The 21,652-nt window shown below is 42.6% G+C and overlaps 1 protein-coding gene across 6 annotated transcripts in view; it reads right to left on the reverse strand.

The window, feature by feature from the left end:
- Positions 1 to 21,652, reverse strand: part of adgrl3 (adhesion G protein-coupled receptor L3) — a 1,193,186-nt gene that overhangs the window by 620,149 nt on the left and 551,385 nt on the right. For all 6 annotated transcript variants that reach the window (XM_031903606.1, XM_031903589.1, XM_031903595.1 and 3 more), the window contains one exon: positions 12,286 to 12,471. In XM_031903606.1, the coding sequence (XP_031759466.1) occupies positions 12,286 to 12,471 (186 nt within the window). The remainder of the gene's footprint in view (positions 1 to 12,285; positions 12,472 to 21,652) is intronic.

Consider the following 21,652-nt stretch of genomic DNA (forward strand, 5'->3'; position numbering starts at 1 on the left):
AAATGATCAACTAAAGAATTAACAGCAGGAACATCAGAAGACAAAGTAGAAAAGGAAAAAACTCTGGGATGGAAACCAAGAACAACAAAAAATGGAGATTCTCCAGTGGAAGAGTGGGTGGAATTATTGATTGCAAACTCAGCCCACGGAAGGAAATCAACCCAAAGGGATTGATTGATTACTAGAGACATAACATCTGAGATACTGCTCTAGAGACTGAATTGTCCTCTCTGTCTGCCCGTTGGTCTGAGGATGATAAGCTGAGGAGAAGGACAAATCTGTACCCATCAGCAGACAGAAATCTTGCCAAAATTTTAAAACAAACTGAACCCCCCCCAGAGACTATGGGCCTGATTCACTAAAGTGCGATAAAATTTATCGTGCACTTTTTTGCGTTAAATTAGTTGCGATAATTAGCGCGCGATTCACCATAGTATTATCGCGTGCGTTAAGTTGGCATATCGCATGCGTTATTTTTAGCGCGACCGCATGCGCTAGTTTTACCGCATGCGTTAATTTTTGCGCTGAAAAGAATACGATCGCATGATTCACAAACACTTAGGCGCGCTAAATATCGCATTGGTCTATGCGAAAATTAACACCTACTTCAGGCAGGCGATAAATTATAGAAAAGTACAGTAAATGAGTTTTTGGCAAAAAAATATGGACTTAGCAGTATTATTTATTCAAGTATGTGTCTTTTTACTAAATTTTACTAAAGTCTTGGCATGTATGGAATTTCGCTACTATAGCGGTAAATATTTAGTCGCCATAATATACAGTACTATAGCGGTAAATATTTAGTCGCCATAATATACAGTACTATAGCGGTAAATCTTTAGTCGCCATAATATACAGTACTATAGCGGTAAATCTTTAGTCGCCATAATATAAAGTACTGTAGCGGCAAATATTTAGTTGCACAAAATACATTACTAGGTATATTTTGGTGATTTCTTTGTTGCGACTTTGTAATCTCACGACTAGCGGACATTTTGTAGCGATTTTGTGATCTCGTGACATGTGTGATTTGGGGCCATTTTGTGTCATTGAGCCTGCAGTCACACTGAGAGGAGCATCATGCCTGGGGTTTCTGATCTGCTACCAGGGGAGAGGCGCTATATTATCAGCTTTTTCCTGCGTTCAGGATATGACGACCCGCCGCTGGGGCCCTTAGGGGTCCACGAGAGGAAGAGAGCCATCCTGCGCGACCTCCAAGCCGGGTTGCGCAGGGGCTTTGGAATTGATGTGGACCTCCACCTGCTCCAGCGCATATGGTCTGACCTGAAGCGCAGGAATTCAGATCTGATAGCTGAAATTGCGGAAGGTAATTATTGTACTTTATTATGCTTTTACAGTATACGTTCAGTAAAAGATTTAGCAAGTAATTTGAACTAAAAGTACAAATGTAAGAAATGTCAGGGATGACGAAAGTAACATAGTAAGTTGGGTTGAAAAAAGACATACGTCCATCACGTTCAACCATAATGCCAGTGAGGAACTGAAACGTTGGTCACAATAAACCTCTGAATATTATTTCACATCTTCGTGACTCCTTGTGAAAATCCTGTGTGTGCCGTCACCCCATGCCAGTCTAGATTTTGTTTTGCCACAGGCACCCAGGTATTATTGTTCCTTATGGTGTGCAGCTTCCCAGCACTTCGTATTGTATATATATATATATATATATATATATATATACACACACATCTATTTTCAAATACATATGCATAAATGAGTTTAAAGCAGGGGTGAAGCAGCAGGGAGCGGCCCATAGTATGAGTCATTTGGGGAAGGGCCACGAATGTTTTAGGGGGCCCTGGCTAACAATGTCTGTGTGTCCTTTGTATTGATGTGAGGGTTCACAGGGGGAGGGGCCAGTGGGACCGTGGGAGGAGGGGGGCCCAAAAAATGTTGTTGTGAGGGGCCCCGTTATTTATGATGGTGTATGAATGTATATATATATATATATGTATAATATATTACACAAAATAACATCTTGCAATACTATCTCACAGAACTTCAGCTGGCGCCTCATCCCCAGGCACAACCCCAGGCAAACCAGGCTCCTGTGGCCCCCGAGGCCCACCAGGCTCCAGCGGCCCCCGAGGCCCCACCAGCACCGGCCCCCGAGGCCCCAGCAGCAACGGCCCCAGAGGCCCCACCACCAGCGGCCCCAGAGGCCCGACTACCAGTGGCCCCCGAGGCCCAAGAACCAGAGGCCCCCGAGGCCCCAGCTCCAGTGGCCCCACCACCAGAGGCCAAAGAGGCCCCCGAGGCCCCAAGGTCCCCCGAGGCCCTGGACACTACCCCCCTTCTTTCCTCTCCCAGTTTCCCCCCAGGCCCTTGAGTTCTCCTGCAGGCGAGGGAACATCACGCCGGTCAGTGCAGGAGGACCTGGTCAGTGCAGGAGGAGCTGGCCCAGCTCCGGGGGGAAATGGCAGAACTTAGGAGGGACATACAAGAACTCAAGGGCAGCAAGCCCTAAGTTTTACTTTCCCTATTTTTTTCCCCTTTAATTGTTAAAATAAAAGTTTTTATTTTTCTACTTTTGAACTGGTTAATGTCTAAATTATTTTTCCTTCCTTGATATGGTATTCTATACTTTCATGTAGTTTCTCCTACACTCTTACATTTATCAGTAACATCATCAATATGCTATATGGGTTAAATTTTTGCAAATATTCTGCCAACAATTTTGTCTTTAGCCCATTTTGCTGAATAGTAAAACTTGCGTTAATTAGTATGTAGCGTATTTTCTGGCGAGTGTGATAACTGCCAATCAAATGTTTTGTTGCCAGAATAATTGCAATATTATATTTGTTCCCGTTTAATAAAGTGCCCATAACATATTTGCCATTTATTCTGTGTCTAAAATCTCCCACTTAATTTAAGCCACTTTAGCAAACGGACCCCTAAGTATTTGGCTAAATATTCTTAAATGCGCCCCCCCCCCCTATTATCTCTAGCACTTCTTTTTTTTTTCTTACTTATATTTTTTTGTTTTTTGGGGGTTTTTTTGGCAAATAAACATTTATACAGCACCTCTCTAGCACTCTGTGCTCTCCCAGGGCAAAATGTCGCCAGTTTTATGCTGCCAATTGTCGCGTGCGTAATGTCGCGACAATTAGCGCTTGCGATAAATAGCGTGCATGCAAAAAATACCACGCACGTTATTTATCGCGACAAAAATATCGCATGAAGTATCGTGCGTAAAATAGCGCAAGTATGCTTATAGTGAATCGTGCGAAAAGTCGCGAAAATTAAGACGCGATAAAATTTTTACCGCACGCTATAAATAGTGCACCTTTTATCGCACTTTAGTGAATCGGCCCCTATATTCAGCGGAGCACCATGAAGCCTAAAAATATCAGTCAAGAACCGTTCTGCAAGGGACTTAGCAGATGGGAGGGCGAGAAGGGGAATAAAATGAGACATTTTACTAAAGCGGTCCACTACCACCCATATGACTGTATTCCCTTTGGAAGGGGGTAAATCTACAATAAAATCCATGGAAATGTGAGTCCATGGCCTTTCAGGAATCGGAAGTGATTGAAGTAAACCCTGGGGCAAAGATCTGGAAGGTTTAGAGCGTTGACAAACTGGACAGGAATCAACATAATTACCAAGATCTTGTCTTAAAGTTGGCCACCAGAGGGTGCGGGACAGAAGGGAACAGGTTTTGCTGCGACCTGTGTGCCCAGCTACCTTAGAATCATGGGCTTCTAAGAAAACCGCTTCACGGAGGTTTTCTGGAACAAACAACTTCCCCAGAGAAGTTGGGAGAAGAATTACCCTGTGCCACAGTCAAGGAAGAAAGTAAATCCGGACTCATGGCTGCTACAATCAACTCCTTAGGAACAATAGGGTCAGGTTGACATCTCTCCAGCGGATTGGGGTCAAAACTTCTAGACAGGGCATCAGCTTTGACGTGCTTTTCGCCAGGTCTATAGGTTATATTGAAATTAAAACGGGAAAAGAATAATGCCCATCTGGCCTGTCTAGGATTTAAGCGCTTAGCTGATTCAATATATAAGAGATTCTTATGGTCTGTAATTACTGTTAGGACTGGAACCATGACTTTGGATAAACTTTGTTGGGGAGTAGAAATGACATTGCCCAAGCACAACTCCCCATATCCGCTCTGTCGTTTACCGGCCTTTTGGGACAAGTACTATGAAAATGACCTCTATTAATTAATCAGGCTCTCTTTCACAGCGTCAGATAGCTCCACTCTAAACTGACTTCATAAGGCAGTGTCATTCCACCCCGTTTCTACAGCCCAACGGCGGAATTCAGTACAATAATCCTCAACCCGTCGTTTGCCTTGCCTGAGTCAGCAGAGGCAGAACAATCAGGATCATCATAAATTATCGCCATGGCCTTAAAAAAGGAGTCAAGGGATGTACGGGCTGGATCAAAGGGTGGTAAAGTAAATGCCCATACCTGTGGATACCCAAGCAGAAGGGTCATAACAAAATTAACCTTCAGCTCCTCCGTGGGGAAAGAACGAGGGAGGAAGCTAAAGTACAATTTACATGCCTCCTGGAAGGCAAAAAATTTTCTACGCTCCCCAGAAAACTTTTCAGAGAACGGAACCTTAGGCTCCACTACATACATTCCTGGAGCTGTGTGTGGTGAACTGCCCCCTGGAAGAGAAGCAGGAGTAGGAGTGGCAGGCTGTTGTTGGAGCGCATCCAACCTTACAGATAGTCTCTGGAGCCACTAAATAATCTGGTCCTGCTGGGCTTCTTGTTCCCAGACGCTGGAGCAGATTTGCTCGAATCAATTCAGGGGATGGAGGTGACGCAGCAGCCCCTTTAGGGTCCATGTTAGGGCCCAATGTAATGTCACGATCAGTATCCCAAAACTCAGAACAGACTCCAAGGGTCCAGTCTCGGCTCACGATTCTGCCTATAACAGTCGCCTTTCACGTCGGGAGGAGCCCTTTGCTACTCGGATGCCGCCAGGACTTATTGTGAGAGACCCAAGGAGAGAGTACTGAGCAGGCATGGGAATCAACCGTGTGGCAGAAAGGCGGGGAACACTTCAGAATAGTTAGGGCAGGCCGGGGTCAGCAACGATCGGGCAATGCAGCACAGAGTCAGGATCCAAGAGAGTAGTCAGTCAGGCAAAGGTCGGTCCAGGCAGCAGGCAAGAATAGTCAGGTACAGGCTAAGGTCAAACACGGCAGAACAACAAGAAATCACACCCAGGAACTCACAGAATGAAAAACCAACGTTGGGCAGTGAGTGCACAGCAGTTTTGGTTTTAAATATTTGAATTTCGCGCCATTGTGACATCATACGCAGCGCAATGCGGAAGCAATAAGTGCGCACGCGCACGCAAAAATTACAGAGTACGCACGCGCATAGAGGACACTCACGGCGGGCGTCCCTGCACCGGAAGTGGCGGGCGTCCCCGCCAACCCCCTAGACCACCAGGTACAGTTACAATTGCGTCCTCTACAAGCAAGATGGGCACTTTTTTTTTTCAAGCTTTAATTTTAATGTCACTTTTAGGCCAGGCTCGAAGAACATTGGGACTGATGCTCTTTACCGTATGTGGGCCAATGCTAGTAAAGAGAATACTCCTCATGAGGCCATTCTTAAACCCTCTAATTTTCTCTTGTTACATTGTGAACTGTTTGCTAAACTCAAAGAAGCCTCTAAAGTTTCCGGTGCCGATGCCGATGGTCTTATCTCTTCTGGAGACCTTTTGTATTTTAAAGACAAGATTTTCGTTACTAAGGAATTACGGCTTGAAGTTTTGAAATTTTGTCATGATCATCCTTTGTCTGGGTTTCACAAGACTTTGGAACTAATTAAACAATATTTTTTCTGGTCTAACTTGTTTAAGGATTGTCAACGTTACATTTTTTCTTGTGACACCTGTGCGCGCTTTAAGGGGTATCATTCTCGCCCTTTGGGTTTACTTCAACCTCTTCCCGTTCCTGAGAGGCTCTGGGAGAGTATCTCTATGGATTTCATTGTAGATCTTCCCTTCTCGGAGGGATATAATACAATTTTTGTAATATTTGACAGACTGTCAAAGATGGCACACTTTATTCCTCTAAAGGGACTGCCCTCTGCTGCTGCTACAGCTGAAGTATTTATTAAGGAGATTTTTCGTCTTCATGGATTCCCTAGAGATATTGTTTCTGATCAGGGGTCCCAATTTACTTTTTTCGATTTTGGAGGGCGCTTAGTCATGGTCTGCAGATTCGCCGTTCTTTATGCTTAGTATGTAAACAAACATTGTGCAAGGGGGAACAAGGGGTGTGTGGGGACTGCACAACCTCAGGATAGCACCAATCAGGTTCAACTCACACAGCTACCTATCCTCAGGGTAAGGAACAGGAAGCCATTCCATCCACCTCAACCAAACCTCCACAGCTGGAGAACTTGTTTGACTGGATAAAATCCACTATACAGTCTACTATTAGTCAGTCCTCTACACATAATAGGAAACGGAAATCTCATGTCCTGTGGGAAGGTATTCAACAGACAACGGGGCCGATTCATTAAAGTGCGATAACGCTTATCGCATGCTTTTTTGCATTAAAAAGCATGGGATAAATAACTACCGATTCGTCAAAGTTATTTTGCATGCGATAATCCGCATATCGCATGCGTTAAATAGCGGATTACCTCCATGTGTTATTTTTAATGCATTGCGGTAAATATCGAATGAAAAGAATACCAACACATGATTCACAAAAGCACATGAAGCATTAAACGCGCTAAATATCGCGAGAAGCTGTGCGAATATTAACACCTACTTGGGGGAGGCAGTACTTAAAGAACATTGCGCCTCGTGAGCGTTTGGCAACACAACATGTCAGTCGGATTTTTCTTGCCTTGTGAAGAAGAGGATCAAGTATGTGATCGTCCTAGAGTGATGCATCTTACAGTTTTCAGGGAAAGATCAACTCTAGAGGGATTATCAGAGGAGAAAATAGTGTGGTGCTATAGGTTAAATAGAGCAGCAATCTATGGTCTGTATGAGGTACTGGAGCCTTATCTGCAGCCACTAGCACGCAGGAGCCATGCTGTTCCTGGCACTGTCAAACTTCTGTGCTGGTGTTGTGAAAATCCCCTTCTGATATCTGGACAAGTCGGGTAGAAGCCTGATGTACAAAGTGCAGATGACAGAGGCAATGGAGTACGGGAAGAAATCCTAAACAATTACTTTATGTGTAAGTACCTACAATCTTTACTACAATAAAAAAAAACACAAAACAACATCTCAAACAATACTCTTTTTATTTCCTGTGAAAATAGTTGCACACTATTTAAAAAATGCTCATTTATTTTATTGAGCTCAGCAGTAGTGAGTGGCACCTTCTTGTCACCAGGCAAGAAGGCCAGATCAGAGTCCACAAACAGACCTTAAAATAGGCAATGGAACTCCCAGGGCCGTCCCTTTCACTCCTTTCGAAACTCATCTTTCCACACATCACAGTGGAGATACAAGGAAGGACAGACTCTCTTGGTCCCATCAACCCAAGCAAAGCAGAAAACCAGGGCCTCCAAAGCCCACCGGGCTCCGATCTGGCAAACCCACAGAAGACAAGAGGGGGTTCTGAATCCCTTTCAAGAACCTACCCCTGGTACTTTAATTTGTTCATCCACTCCAAAGAACCCAATCAGACAACATGCCCTCACAGACACTGTAAACGGGCTTCTAAGCAGCAACATTCTCCCTCTAGTTCCCTGGGAAGAGCACTACACGGGCTTCTACTGAACTTTGTTTCTATTGGAAAAGAAAGACGGTACCTTCCATACTGTTGTGAACTTGTGCTGCTGAACCCATTTGTGTCCAAACAAATGTTCTGAATGGCATCCCTATGATCAGTAAGCATTTCCATGACACCACAGTGCTACATGATGACGGTAGACCTGCAAGATACCTACACGTACCCATCAGAGAGACCTCCCAGAGATATCTGAGGTTTACCGTTCACAACAAGCACTACCATTCCAGAGCAGTCCCATTTGGACTCTGTACAGAACAATGCATATTCACGAATGTGCTAAGCCCACTCATAGCTCACCTCAGACGAATGGGGATAGCACCTACTCCCTAGATGGACAACATCCTGATTCGCTCACAATCTTATGAACAGGCCATGAGGGACACACTGCTGTGCATTACGTCCCTGACACAACATGGCAGGATCGTGAACCACAAAAAGAGTTAACTAACACTGTCCCAGCACATCCAGTTCCTGAGAATGTGGTTTGACTCCTCGTCTCAGACCATCTAACAGCAGACAAAATACAGAGACTAACTTCAACGACGCAACAAATTTGCCAGCTTAGGTCAATAACGAAAGAAGTATGCCTCAGACTTTGGGCTACATGGAGGCATCCCTAGAGACCATTTCACAGACATATTTGAAGTGTTAAAAGAATAAAATATGGTGATAATCAGTGCTAATATTAACACCTACTTGGAGTAGACGTTACAAAAAAAATGCGGTTCATGAGCGTTTGTTAAGACAAGATGAAGTTTGCAGTCGGATTTTTGTTGTGAAGAAGAGAATCAAGTTAGTGATCGTCCTAGAGTGATGCATCCTTGAGTTTCAGGGAAAGATCAACTCTAGAGTTACCACTAACTAAGCCATACTGTTCCTGGCATTGTGAAACTTCTGTGCTCCCTTCATTTTTTTGGCACAGGAAGTTTTCAGAAAGTTGGAGGGATGGAGTGTCTTAAGAGGGGCACCAGCCCGGGGTACAAGGTAAGCAATTTAAGTCACTGGGGGTGCCTAACATTTTGGCACCCTGAAGTGACTTTAGCTTTCCTTCTCCTTTAATTCTTCAATTATAAGAAGTGATAATATTTTTAGCGCATGTTTTTTCAGGTTTAAAGGATAATTTAAACCTGTCCCAAATGATTACCATAACAAGAATAGTCCTCCGGTCCCTCCAGTGGTGGACTCCCCATATGCAGGAAATGGGCCCTATCACCGTGGACACAGACGCAAGTCTGACGGGCTGGGGAGCAATCCTTCCACCACACACGTCAAGGCACCTGGACAACCAAGGAAGCACAGCTACCAATCAATGCTCTAGAAATGAGAGCCATACGAAATGCTATCTTCCATTGGTCTCAGCACCTGCAGGGCCAACCCCTCCGCATGCAGTCAGACAACGCTGCAGCAGTAGCTTACCTCAACATGCAGGGCAAGCACGCACTAAGGCTAAGCCATGCAGGAGGTGTCCAGGATACTCAGTTGGGCAGAGTCCCACATTCCAGCAATCTCTGCAGTATTCATACTGGGAGTCCAGAACTGGAAGGCGGACTATCTCAGTCGGCAACGGATAGATCACAGGGAGTGGGCACTCCATCTGGAAATATTCCAACAAACTGAAGTGGGGCAGCCCGGACAGAGACATGTTAGCATCCAAGCACAACTACAAGGTACCTACATACTGCGCCAGGTCTCAGGACCCCAGGGCATTGTATGTGGATGCTTTAGTCATATCCTAGACGTTCAACAAAGTCTACGTTTTCCCTCCACTGGCACTCCTTCCAAGGATAATCTACAAGATCCAGCAGGAAGACACAGTTACAACCTTAATTGCCCCAGATTGGCCGAGACAGACATGGTATGTGGCTCTCATAAAAATGTCAGTGGCATCACCAACCAAGTTTGTTGACTCAAGGCCCAATCAAACACAGCAATCTACATTTGCAACAATCTACAAGGCTACATTTGACAGCCTGGCTCTTGAAACTGAACTGGGACGCTCTAAAGGTTTTTTGGAACCAGCTGACAACATCTTTCTGAAAGCTCGGAAACTCACTACTACAAAGGCCTACTACAGGACTTGGAGGGCGTTCTGATAGCGATTACATCAGCAAAAAGGGTGTCGCACAAAGAGCCATAGCTTATCTTGAACCAAGACAGAACAGTTTTCAAAATGATTCCATCCTCTACACCTAAAGTGGTCTACCCTTTTCATATTAATGAGAAGATTAATCTCCCTTCTCTGTGCCCATGGCCCTCAGATGACAAGCAAAAGGCCTTCCATATGTTAGATGTAGTCAGGGCAAGGAGGTTCTACTTGGACAGATCCAAAACCTATAGGAAAATTGATGCTTTTTTGGTCACTTATGGCATTTCACAAAGCTGCCCCGGCATCCAAATGTACTATAGCCAGATGGCTGTACGTACAATCAATTATGCGTATGATCTCAAACAGCAACCTAGACCATTTAGTGATAAGGCAGACTCCACCAGAGTGCTTAGTACCTCATGGGTGTTATACAACTCACACCACACCAAAGCAAATTTGTAAGGCAGCCACTTGGGCATCCCTCTCTACATTTTCAGTTTTATAGACTCCAGGTCTTCCATTCTGCACCAGCAGCCTTTGGCAGGAAAGTCTTCCAGGCAGTTATGCAGCATTAAGGGGGGTTATATTGGACCCACCCTAGAAAAGGGACAGCTTTAGGACGTTCACATGGTGTCTGCACTGAAAGGCAGGGCCATTCTAGAAAAGAGAGGATTTTAAACTTACCCGAAAATCCTTTGTAAATGGCACAAACTTGCAGTAAGCACCCCCCTTAGTAAGTTATCAGTTCAGTTGAGTTCAAGGTTATTAGTTATAAACACATTCATTACGGGTCTACTCTTGTTGTTTTACTCTTTTCTATCAATTACACCTCCTAACTTGTCTATTATAATAAAAACTGAAAGGGAAAGGAGGAGCACTGACTTATAAGGAGCAGGGTGGAGCTTGTGAAGTTTCTTCTTTTTCTGTCCTGCCTCTGGAGGTGAAGGCTTAACCTCCAAGGCATCTGCATTGACAGTTCAGGTAATTTCGGGTAACTTTAAAATCCTCTTTTACCACAATTCAGGAACATGGCAATGACCATATGCCTCTTTCTAGGAGAGGTGGCAATCTTAAATTTATGTTGTTAAACTGGAATCACATTGGATACACCTGCTAGAGACTGTAGCACCCAAAGATTTATATGATATTTTACTCCTATCAACATTTTTCTGATGTCGAACATGCTAAGCATTTTATGGGCTATATATGTGTGTTTAACTCGAACTGTTCTGATAATCTGGTAAAGACTGTCCTTATGACAGAGTGGCCTTTGTGTCTAACTGCAGTTTGTATATATGGCACTGGGGTTTGTTTGAAGTGGTTGAACTTGATGAACTTTGATCTTTTTTCAACCCACCCTAACTATGTAACTATGAGATGTCAAATAGAAGTAGCTCATAAAGAGGTATCTCCTCTCCAGGCAACCCTTTGAATACTATAAAACAGCGATTCCCAACCAGTGGCTCGGGGCAACATGTTGCTCACCAACCCCCTGGATGTTGCTCTCAGTGACCCCGAACCAGGTAGTTATTTTTGAATTCCTGACTTAAGAGTCAAATTTTGGTTGAATAAAAACAAGATTTACTACCAAATAAAGCCTCCTGTAAGCTGATAGTGTGCATAGAGGCTACATAATAGCCAATCTTATCCCTTATTTGGCACCTCCATCAACATATAATGCTTGTGTTGCTTTCCAAGTCTTTCTACATTTGATTGTGGCTCACAAGGGGTTGGGGACCCCTGCTATAGAATATAGAGGGGATCAATTACTATTGAGCGGGTGAATAAGTGCAAAGCACCTCTTCAACAACCTCAAAATGATAAACTTTTTTATTCTTTTTGGTGCCCTGTTCAAGAAAAATATTTGTCTTATCATCCCCAAACTACTTATAACCAGCACTTCCCCAGTTTATATACTATATATACATGAATAGTATTTTTTTTTTATAATTTTTAAACAGCCTTAAAATGTCCCTTTAGTAAAGTTTTTCCTCATTAGCCTTTTAAATCCTGAATAGACAAGTAGCAATATAAATGTATTAGTATCGTATATTAAATTGTTAAAAACAGAGTTTGTCCATCCCGTTCTGCTTTTTTCACTGCTCATCCTGACTACATGCACCAATGAAACAATAGTCAGCTTCAGTCCTCCACATATTCTGCTTAAATAATTTCCATTGCATTATATAAGTGATGTCCAACATTTGTAGTTCAACAGTATCCAGAGGGTTGCAGATTCCACATGCCTGAATTTCAAAATTGAATAGTGCCTAGAAAGATTCACCAAATCAAAATTTTTTCCCTGTTTTGTCACTGGCATCAATTAATACCTACCTTGCAATCCAAACATGACATAAAAAACTTATGACACATATCTGTTTGGGCTCTTCATAACACCACAAGAAAGCCAGTATGGGTATTTTTTTTAAAAGTGACTAACCTTATTTAGACTTCTTGCTGCACTATCTTTTCCTCCAGGTGTCAAATTCCTCAGCTGAACATCCAGCAAATCAACCAACTGATCCATAGCTCGAATGGAATATGTAATGTCGCCAGCATTCAGATGCCCTTTAGTGTGCTCTGCAAGCTCTCTTGCGATATTGGCAGCAGTTTCCAGAGACTTCAGCTATTAAGTAAAAAAAACAATTTGAATACATTACATACACTATCATACACTATCTTGAATACATTGATAATAATACAATACTATAAGTTTGAGCCTGTATAGTTTTACGCGTAACAGATCTAGACTGACCAATTTAATTGCCTTTTATGAGGAGGTGAGCTGGAATGGCAGTGGATGTCATTTACTTTGCTAAAGCATTTGATACAGTACCCATTGAAAGGTAATGATAAAATTGAAGAATACTGGCCCAGAACATAATGTTTGTACTGGCTGAAGGATAGATTGCAAAGAGTGGTGGTAAATGGAGCATTTTCTAATTGGGCCAGTGTGTACCGCAGGGGTCTGTCCTTTGTCCTTTGCTTTTTAACTTGTTTAATAATGACCTGGAGGTGGGCATCAAAAATACTGTTTCTATTTTTGCTGACAATATAAAATTGTGCAAAACTATACGTTCCATGCAGGATGCTGCCAGAATTGCAAAGTTATCCAAAAACATTGGAAAACTGGACAGCAAAATGGAAAATGAGGATCTGGTTACAGGGAAGGGGGGGCGGTTTACAGGGGATTATAAAGAGATAGGGGGTGTTTTTTTCCCATAACAAGGATCTGCGCACCAGAGGCCACCCCTTTAGATTAAAGGAACAGAACTTTCATTTGAAGCAGTGTAAGTGTTTTTTCATGGTAAAGACAGTGAGGTTGTGGAATGCTATCTGAATGATGTTGTGATGGCAGATTCTGTTAATGCCTTTAAGAGAGGCTTGGATGAGTTTTTAAACAAGCATAGTGTCCAAAGGCTATTGTGATACTAAAATCTACAGTTAGTTTTGATGTTGATATATATGGTTTATGTATGTTAATGGATAAGTCAGCATAGGTTTGTGTGTGCCGGGTGCACTTGGAAGGATTGAATTTGATGGTCTTTTTGAACTCTGGTCTTTTTTTTAACCCTATGTAACTATGTAATTGTAAAGAAATTTTGCAAGAAGAAAAAATATGCTGTGCTCCTAGGTTTACATAACGCTGACAGAGTTTGTAAGATGTGGACCATTTTTCAAGAAAACATTACAGGCATATCTTATTGTAATTCAAATTAAAATATGAAGCATCACAGAATAGCACAATCTTTAAACATACCATAGCCATAAAGGAAATAATAAAATGGTCCCATTTAAAAGTCTGCACCTCTTATTTCTTAACATTGTGTCCCCTTTCAGCATTAATGACAGTTTGTAGTATGCTGTGATAGCTGTGAATGAGGGAGGACCTTTACTTTTCTCATGCTGTAAACTGCCCATTCTTCTTGGCAAAAAGCATTTTGAGGTCAGGAAAGTGTGATGAGAAAACCCCTTCACAAAACTTCCATTCACATAAATAGAGTCTGCCGTGTGACTCAAGATCACTTAATAACCATCCACAGTGTCAGTATTCTGTAATCAATATTGCAGAGATAGTACGTGCACCATCCTTGTATACTCTGAAATTCCCCAGGAGTAGCCTCAGGATATTCTGGCAGTATTACACACCCACACAATGGATATTTCTCATACCTTTCTCCCTCCACGTGAGTACAGGAATCTAGGATCTAACTCCCACATGTAACAAAAGGCACTATGTTTGCCCAGGAGCAGTAGCCCAGAGCAATCAATAAGGTGACAAGTAAATACTATGAGTTATCTCTCCTGGGCAAACTTAATGCCCTTTATAACATAAACCCTTAAGATTAAGGAAAGGTCTTCCAGTGTAATTTTATGCACAAAAGGATATAATTATATTATGTATATTATACATTCTGTAAATTTTAACAAGCATTCTGTCTCACAAATGTATAACATCCATATAACAGAACAAGTTTTTACAGAATGAATTATGTAAAACAAAACTTTGCACAAAATATATAATGGTGTAACTGTAGCACAGAATTCATTCTATCAACAAAATGAATACTCAGTTCCACAAAACTGATAAAATATCCATTCTGTGAAACAACACGGTCAGTCAAAATACTGAACCAATAAGAAGCAAGTATATTTATTATCCAATAACATGCAAGTTTTAATTGAAGTCCATTTACTGGTCTTTTTTCCCATTGTTTGAATACAACATACACACACACACAAAAGGATTTGTTTGTAGGATTTATTTAACAAGGTAAAAAACTGCCAGCTCTGCCCCACATGGCTGCCCCATCCCCAGTGCATAGATGATGTGTGGCCTGATATAGAGGGCACCCTCTAGTGCCGGCTGTGCTGCATAGCAATAAGCATTAACAAAGAACAAACACTAATCTTAAAAGGGCAGGTTATTAAATGAAATGTCTTACAGATGAATGAGAACTAATGCTGTACTGATTCTGTAGCACAAAACTGATGATATTTCTATGGATTGTGCAGCTAAAAATGAATTTTAAATTAAAGCATTCAAAACATAAATATGATACCTTGAGGTGAGTCAGCTATTCCCATCATTATAATAAGCCTAATATCCCCTCATTATGATTGCCCCCGCCCCTTTTTTTAAGAAAGATTCTTGCTCAAGTTAAGGGAGTGGGAGTAGGCAAATTGGTGACATGGAGGGGGTGAGACAACAATGTAGGGGGAGGAGGGGTGATGCAAAAGGAGTTGGACCAGTGATATAGGTGGGCAGGCTGGAGGTGGAGCAACAGAAACCCTGTGTGTATGGGCAATAATAACCTGGCTTGATTAGGAATTTTGGGCAGGTTGAGGGTAGGCCGGAGGTAGCTACACTGGCAAAATACTGGCCAAGTAGCAACCCTACCCCTGACAAGTCAATAAAACACAAGATATTAATAGCATTATTTATAAAAAAACTCTAACATAAGCAGAATAACCACTCGTGTGGGGGCCCCTCCGTATAGTACAATATACAAACAGATATTTATGGTAGCAGTGTAACTCAGTATATATGAGACACTTATAAGTACACCAGTGAGTAGAGCACAAACCCATATAACATAAGCTCCTCCATCCAAGGATACCAGCTGACTCATATCTTTACACTGCAATATAAAGTTGCACAAGTTTGCCTAATTCCCCCACTGTAGTAGTGACCCTAATAAGGCTCCAATGTCTGTCCTCCTTGCCGTCATATTGCACCAGTTAGCTGATAGCACTGTATTAATAATGTGCTTAGCTATAGTTCAACCATACCTCCCAACATTTGAAAAATGAAAAGAGGGACAAGAAGATTTGGCGTGCGTAGTGCGGCAATTTTTTGACAACGCCCACTTTTGTGGCTACACCCCAATTATGACACCCCAATTACGACACCCCAATTTAAAAAAAAAGTGCGTGCTAATTAACGCACACGCAGTACTTTTTGCATGCACGCTAATTAACACATGCGCGGTGTGGTACTTTTCACGTGTACGCTAATTAACGCACGTTCGCATACATGCTAATAAATACACGAATTGACGCACGCGGTAGCATATAAAACTAGCACCATTTTGCGCATTTGCGCTGGGAGAGCACAGAAGGTGGAAGTGCTATTGTGAGAGAGAGAGAGAGCGCAAAACAAAAATTATGGAGACTAGTGTGGGAGGTAAAAAGGTGGCCAAAAAGATGAAGCACCTTCCAACTGTTCCAGCTGCCATGTCACCCAGCTCCGGCAGTGACACAGAAGAGAGGCCTGTTTACCTGGGTAGCCCTGATGTGTCTAACGCTGAGAACACAGACAGGGATTACCGGCCGGAGGAAGCCAGTGGAGAAAGCGAGGAGCTTCCCCCCCCCAATCAGGCAAAAGGAAGAGACAACAGCAGAAGAGCAAGGCTCCAGAATTTCAAATTCACCAAGTTTGAAAATGAGCCGTTAGTGGAGAGCCTTGTGCCGCTATACCACAAGGTCATCGGCAAATATGCCATTAAGACGCCCACTGCTGTCAAATCGAAGGCCTGGAGGGACATTGCGGAGCACGTTTATAGCAAGTTTAACACTGCAAGAAGCGGTACCAGGATATAAAGCGGGTCCTGAAAAAAAAGCTGGCAGAGGACTCCAGATACAGGTAAATATCTTACATTCATCTTTCTATTTAACACTTGCTCATCTGCTTTTATACTCAACTGGCTTTTCCTTTTGGCTTACTGACTTTCCTTCCTTTTTGAGTTCTTTCCTACTTATTTTACTTGTATGTATGGCATGCCTATTATTATGTGCGCAACTTATGTCCTCAAAGCTGTGGAGTACAACAACAAATTAGGCCAGTAAATAGGGGGGTGCATTTAAGAAATATTTGCCGTTTACTAAAGTGGGTTAAATTTAGTGGTACAATTTATACACAGAATAAACGGCAAATATGTTATGGGCAGTTTATTAAACGGGGACAAATATAATATTGCAATTATTCTGGCGCCAAAACATTTAATTGGCAGTTATCACACTCGCCAGAAAATACGCTATGTACTAATTAACGCAAGCTTTACTATTCAGCGAAATGGCCTAAAGACAAAATTGTCACCAGAATATTTGCAAAAATTTAACCCCACTGTATGTAGTACTGATGTACTGATAAGTGCAAAATATGTGGTGAGAGGATAAATAAGGCATATTGATGCTGTTACTGATAAATGAGTGGAGGAAACCATTCCATTGTTGCCCTGGCTTTATTTTTAGGGTCGTTGTCCTGCTGGAAGGTGAACATCCGCCCCAGTCTCAAGTCGTAAAACTCCAAAGGGGAAATCACAAAGGATAAAGCAGTACTGTCAAAGTGATTTTGGTAAGAATAAGCTATTTCCAAAGTTATAGTGCTTAAATGCTTCTCAAATACTTTACCCCTCAAATTTAAAATCTGTGTTTCCTTGGCTGCCAGTCATGCCTTTGTAATTACTTCTGTCAGCCAAACTGGGTATAAAAAAACCTGCAAAGTTGACACTTGGGGGCTGATTTACTAACCCACGAATCCGACCCGAATTGGAAAAGTTCCGACTTGAAAACGAACATTTTGCGACTTTTTCGTATGTTTTGCGATTTTTTCGGATTCTGTACGAATTTTTCGTTACCAATACGATTTTTGCGTAAAAACGCGAGTTTTTCGTATCCATTACGAAAGTTGCGTAAAAAGTTGCGCATTTTTCCTAGCGTTAAAACTTACGCGAAAAGTTGCGCATTTTTCGTAGCGTTAAAACTTACGCGAAAAATGCGCAACTTTTCGCGTAAGTTTTAACGCTACGCAAAATGCGCAACTATTTACACAACTTTCGTAATGGATAGGAAAACTCACGTTTTTACGCAAAAATCGTATTGGATCCGAAAAATTCGTAAAGAATCCGAAAAAATCGCAAAACATACGAAAAAATCGCAAAGTACTGATCATTATGAAAAAAACGCAATCGGACTCCATTCGACCCGTTCGTGGGTAAGTAAATCAGCCCCTAGGTCTAGCAACCCATAGCATCCAATCAGCAGGTAGCTTTATTAAATTTGTGCAAATGCAAATTTATTCGCACAGAGGCATACATTTTCACATTGTAAATATTTTTTATTACAATCCCCCCTAAATCTTACATTTTCCCATGGAATGGAAACAATGTTGGAATTTTTTGCAATTGTTGGAATGCTGGAATTGTTTTTTCCTTTTGCACAGTGATCCATGCCAAGGTTTTAGGAAGAAGGATAATCGGACAAGAGACACGCTATGACATCCAAGTTAAGCATGCTTACAAACACAAGTTTCCAATCATGCATCGTGAATATATCTGGGTGTCCAATACATGTGACTGTCCTTATTTAGTGGATAGGCATGAATATATTATGATGGCCTCAAAACATGTGAATGCAGACTCCAAGAGGTTTTCTTCCAAGATTGCCCTGTATTTGGCTCCATCCATCTTCCCATCAACTCTGACCAGCTTCCCTGTCCCTGCTGAAGAGAAGCACCCCCAGAGCATGATGCTGCCACCACCATATTTGACAGTGGGGATGGTGTGTTCAGAGTGATGTACAGTGTTAGTTTTCTGCCACACATAGGGCCTGATTCACTAAAGTGCAATAAAAATTATTGCACGCTTTTTTGCGGTAAAAAAGACGCGAAAATTAGCTCGCGATTCACCATAGTATTATCGCGTGCGATAAGTCGCCATTTTCGCATGCGGTATTTCTCGCGCTAGTTTTACCGCATGTGTTCATTTCCGCGCTGAAAAGAATACGATCGCATGATTCACTATAACTTTTGCGCGCTAAATATCGCATTCGGCTATGCGAAAATTAACACCTACTACAGGCAGGCGAAAAATTATACAAAAGTACAGTAAATGAGTTTTTGCCAATAAAATATGGACTTACAGTGTTATTTATTCAAGTATGTGTCTTTTTACTCAATTTTACTCAAAATTAACACCTACTACAGGCAGGTGAAAAATTATACAAAAGTACAGCAAATGAGTTTTTTTGCAATAAAATATAGACTTACAGTGTTATTTATTCAAGTATGTGTCTTTTTACTCAATTTTACTAAAGTCTTGGCATGTATGGAATTTCGCTACTATTATACAGTACTATAGCGGTGAATATGTTGTCGCCAAAATATACAGTACTATAGCTGTGAATATTTTGTCGCGATAATATACTGTACTGTAGCAGCGAATATTTTTTTCGCGCAAAATACATTACTATGTATATTTTGGCAATTTTTTTAATCGCGATTTTGTAATCTCGCGATTTGCGGACATTTTGTGGCGATTTTGTAATCTCCTGACATGTGCGACTTGGGGCCATTTTGTGTCATTGAGCCTGCAGCCACCAAACTGAGAGGACATGCCTGGGGTTTCTGACTTGCTACCAGGGGAGAGGCGCTACATTATCAGCGTGCTCCTGCGTGCAGGATATGACCACCCACCGCTGGGGGACTTAGGGGTCCACGAGAGGAAGAGGGCAATCCTGGGTGAGCTAAAAGAGGGTTTGCTCGCCGGGTTTGCCCTTGTTGTGGACCCCCACCAGCTCCGGCGTCTGTGGTCCGACCTGAAGCGCAGGAGCCCAGAACTGGTTGCTGAAATTGCAGAAGGTAATTATTGTACTTTATTATGCTTTTACAGTATATGTTCAGTAAAAGATTTAGTAATTTGAACTAAAGGTACAAATGTAAGAAATGTCAGGGATGATGAAAGTAACATAGTAAGTTGGGTTGAAAAAAGACATACGTCCATCACGTTCAACCATAATGCCAGTGAGGAACTGAAATGTTGGTCACAATAAACCTCTGAATATTATTTCACATCTTTGTGACTCCTTGTCAAAATCCTGTGTGTGCTGTCACCCCATGCCTGTCTAGATTTTGTTTTGCCACAGGCACCCAGGTATTATTGTTCCTTATGGTGTGCAGCTTCCCAGCACTTCGTATTGTATATATATATATATATATATATATATATATACACACATCTATTTTCAAATACATATGCATAAATAAGTTTAAAGCAGGGTGGAAGCAGCAAGGAGCGGCCCATAGTATGAGTCATTTGGGGAAGGGCCACGAATGTTTTAGGGGGCCCTGGCTAACAATGTCTGTGTGTCCTTTGTATTGATGTGAGGGTTCACAGGGGGAGGGGCCATTGGGGGCGTGGGAGGAGGGGGGCCCAAAAAATGTTGTTGTGAGGGGCCCCGTTATTTATGATGGTGTATGAATGTATATATATATAATATATTACACAAAATAACATCTTGCAATACTATTTCACAGAACTTCAGCTGGCGCCTCCTCCCCAGGCCCAACCCCAGGCCCTCCAGGCTCTACCGGCCCAGCAGGCTCTACCGGCCCCAGCGGCCCGCCTACCAGCCCCAGCGGCCCGACGTCAAGTGGCCCCACTACCGGCCCCAGAGGCCCCAGGACCCAGCCAAGCCCCAGAGGCCCCAGGACCCAGCAAGGCCCCTAAGGCTCCAGGACTGACCCAGGCCCCCGAGGCCCCAGAGGCTGAGGAGGCGGAGGAGGCCATGGAGGCGGAGGAGGCCATGGAAGCCATGGAGGCCCCGGACATCTCCCCCCTTTACTCCTCCCCCAGTTTGCCCCCATTTTCCCCGGCCCTTGAGTTCCCCCCCAGCCCCCCGGATGCCAGCCACCAGGTTCTCCTGGCCCAGCACATCGGTCCATGCAGGAGGACCTGGACAATATGAGGGCTGAGCTGGCCCAGCTCCGGGGGGGAAGTTGCTGAACTGAGGAGGGACTTTGAGGAACTCAAGGGCAGCAAGCCCTAAGTTTTTTTTTCCTTCCCCCTTTTTTATTTTTATTTTCATATTTTATTGTTATAGTAAAATTTCAGATTTTTCAACTTTTGAACTGAGTAATATCTCGTTATTTATCCTTCCTTGATTTGGTATTCTATACTTTCATGTACCGTATATACTCGAGTATAAGCCGATCCGAATATAAGCCGAGGTACCTAATTTTACCTAAGAAAACTGGAAAAATCTATTGACTCGAGTATAAGCCTAAAACACAAGGTACGGGCTGGAAAATGAGGCGCATGAAATTGTGATGTGTAAATTTGTTATTTAATTCTTATATAGTTCTGTATACTTTTTGGGGTGAGTGATGTAGAATCACAAGTTTAAGAAAGATAAGATCATGTGTACTAGGAAACAGTAAATATTTCTGACTCTTATCTCATCCAGTCTCTTCTGCAAACCACTCTCTGGTTGCTAAGGTAAACAAGGCCCTAGCAACCAGATATGGACCTTAGATTGCAAGCTTCTCCAGGGCAGGGACTGATGTGATATAAATAACAGTAAATAAATAAAACATAAGAGCATTCCCTTACTATGTGCGGTGCAGGATGCAATCTGACATGTTTTCTGCAATGGAGCACAAAAGGCCCATTTTCCCTGATTACACAATGAAGTCCATGTGGTGAGCTGATGGGAACAGTTTGTACATCTACACCAGCAATCCTGATTGCTTATTGTTAGGATGAGGCTGGATGGAAACATTGTAGTCCATGTGTTTGGGGCCTGCGGTCAGTGTGAGCTCAGTGGTGGAAGCGTATAACAATGGTGCTTACAAGGTGGAGCATTACACATACACTGCAGTCCTGGAGATGATAGAGCCGTCAGTCTGAGACTCCATGTCAGCGTCCAGATAGGGGTTGTGATTAGGTCTAAGTTGCAGCATGGGCTCCACCTCGTTGAATTTTTCTTCCCCCCCCACACTATACACAGCAGTATCTATTCTGACCATA

Source organism: Xenopus tropicalis, chromosome 1 (genome assembly GCF_000004195.4).
Source record: "Xenopus tropicalis strain Nigerian chromosome 1, UCB_Xtro_10.0, whole genome shotgun sequence".
NCBI lineage: Eukaryota > Metazoa > Chordata > Amphibia > Anura > Pipidae > Xenopus > Xenopus tropicalis.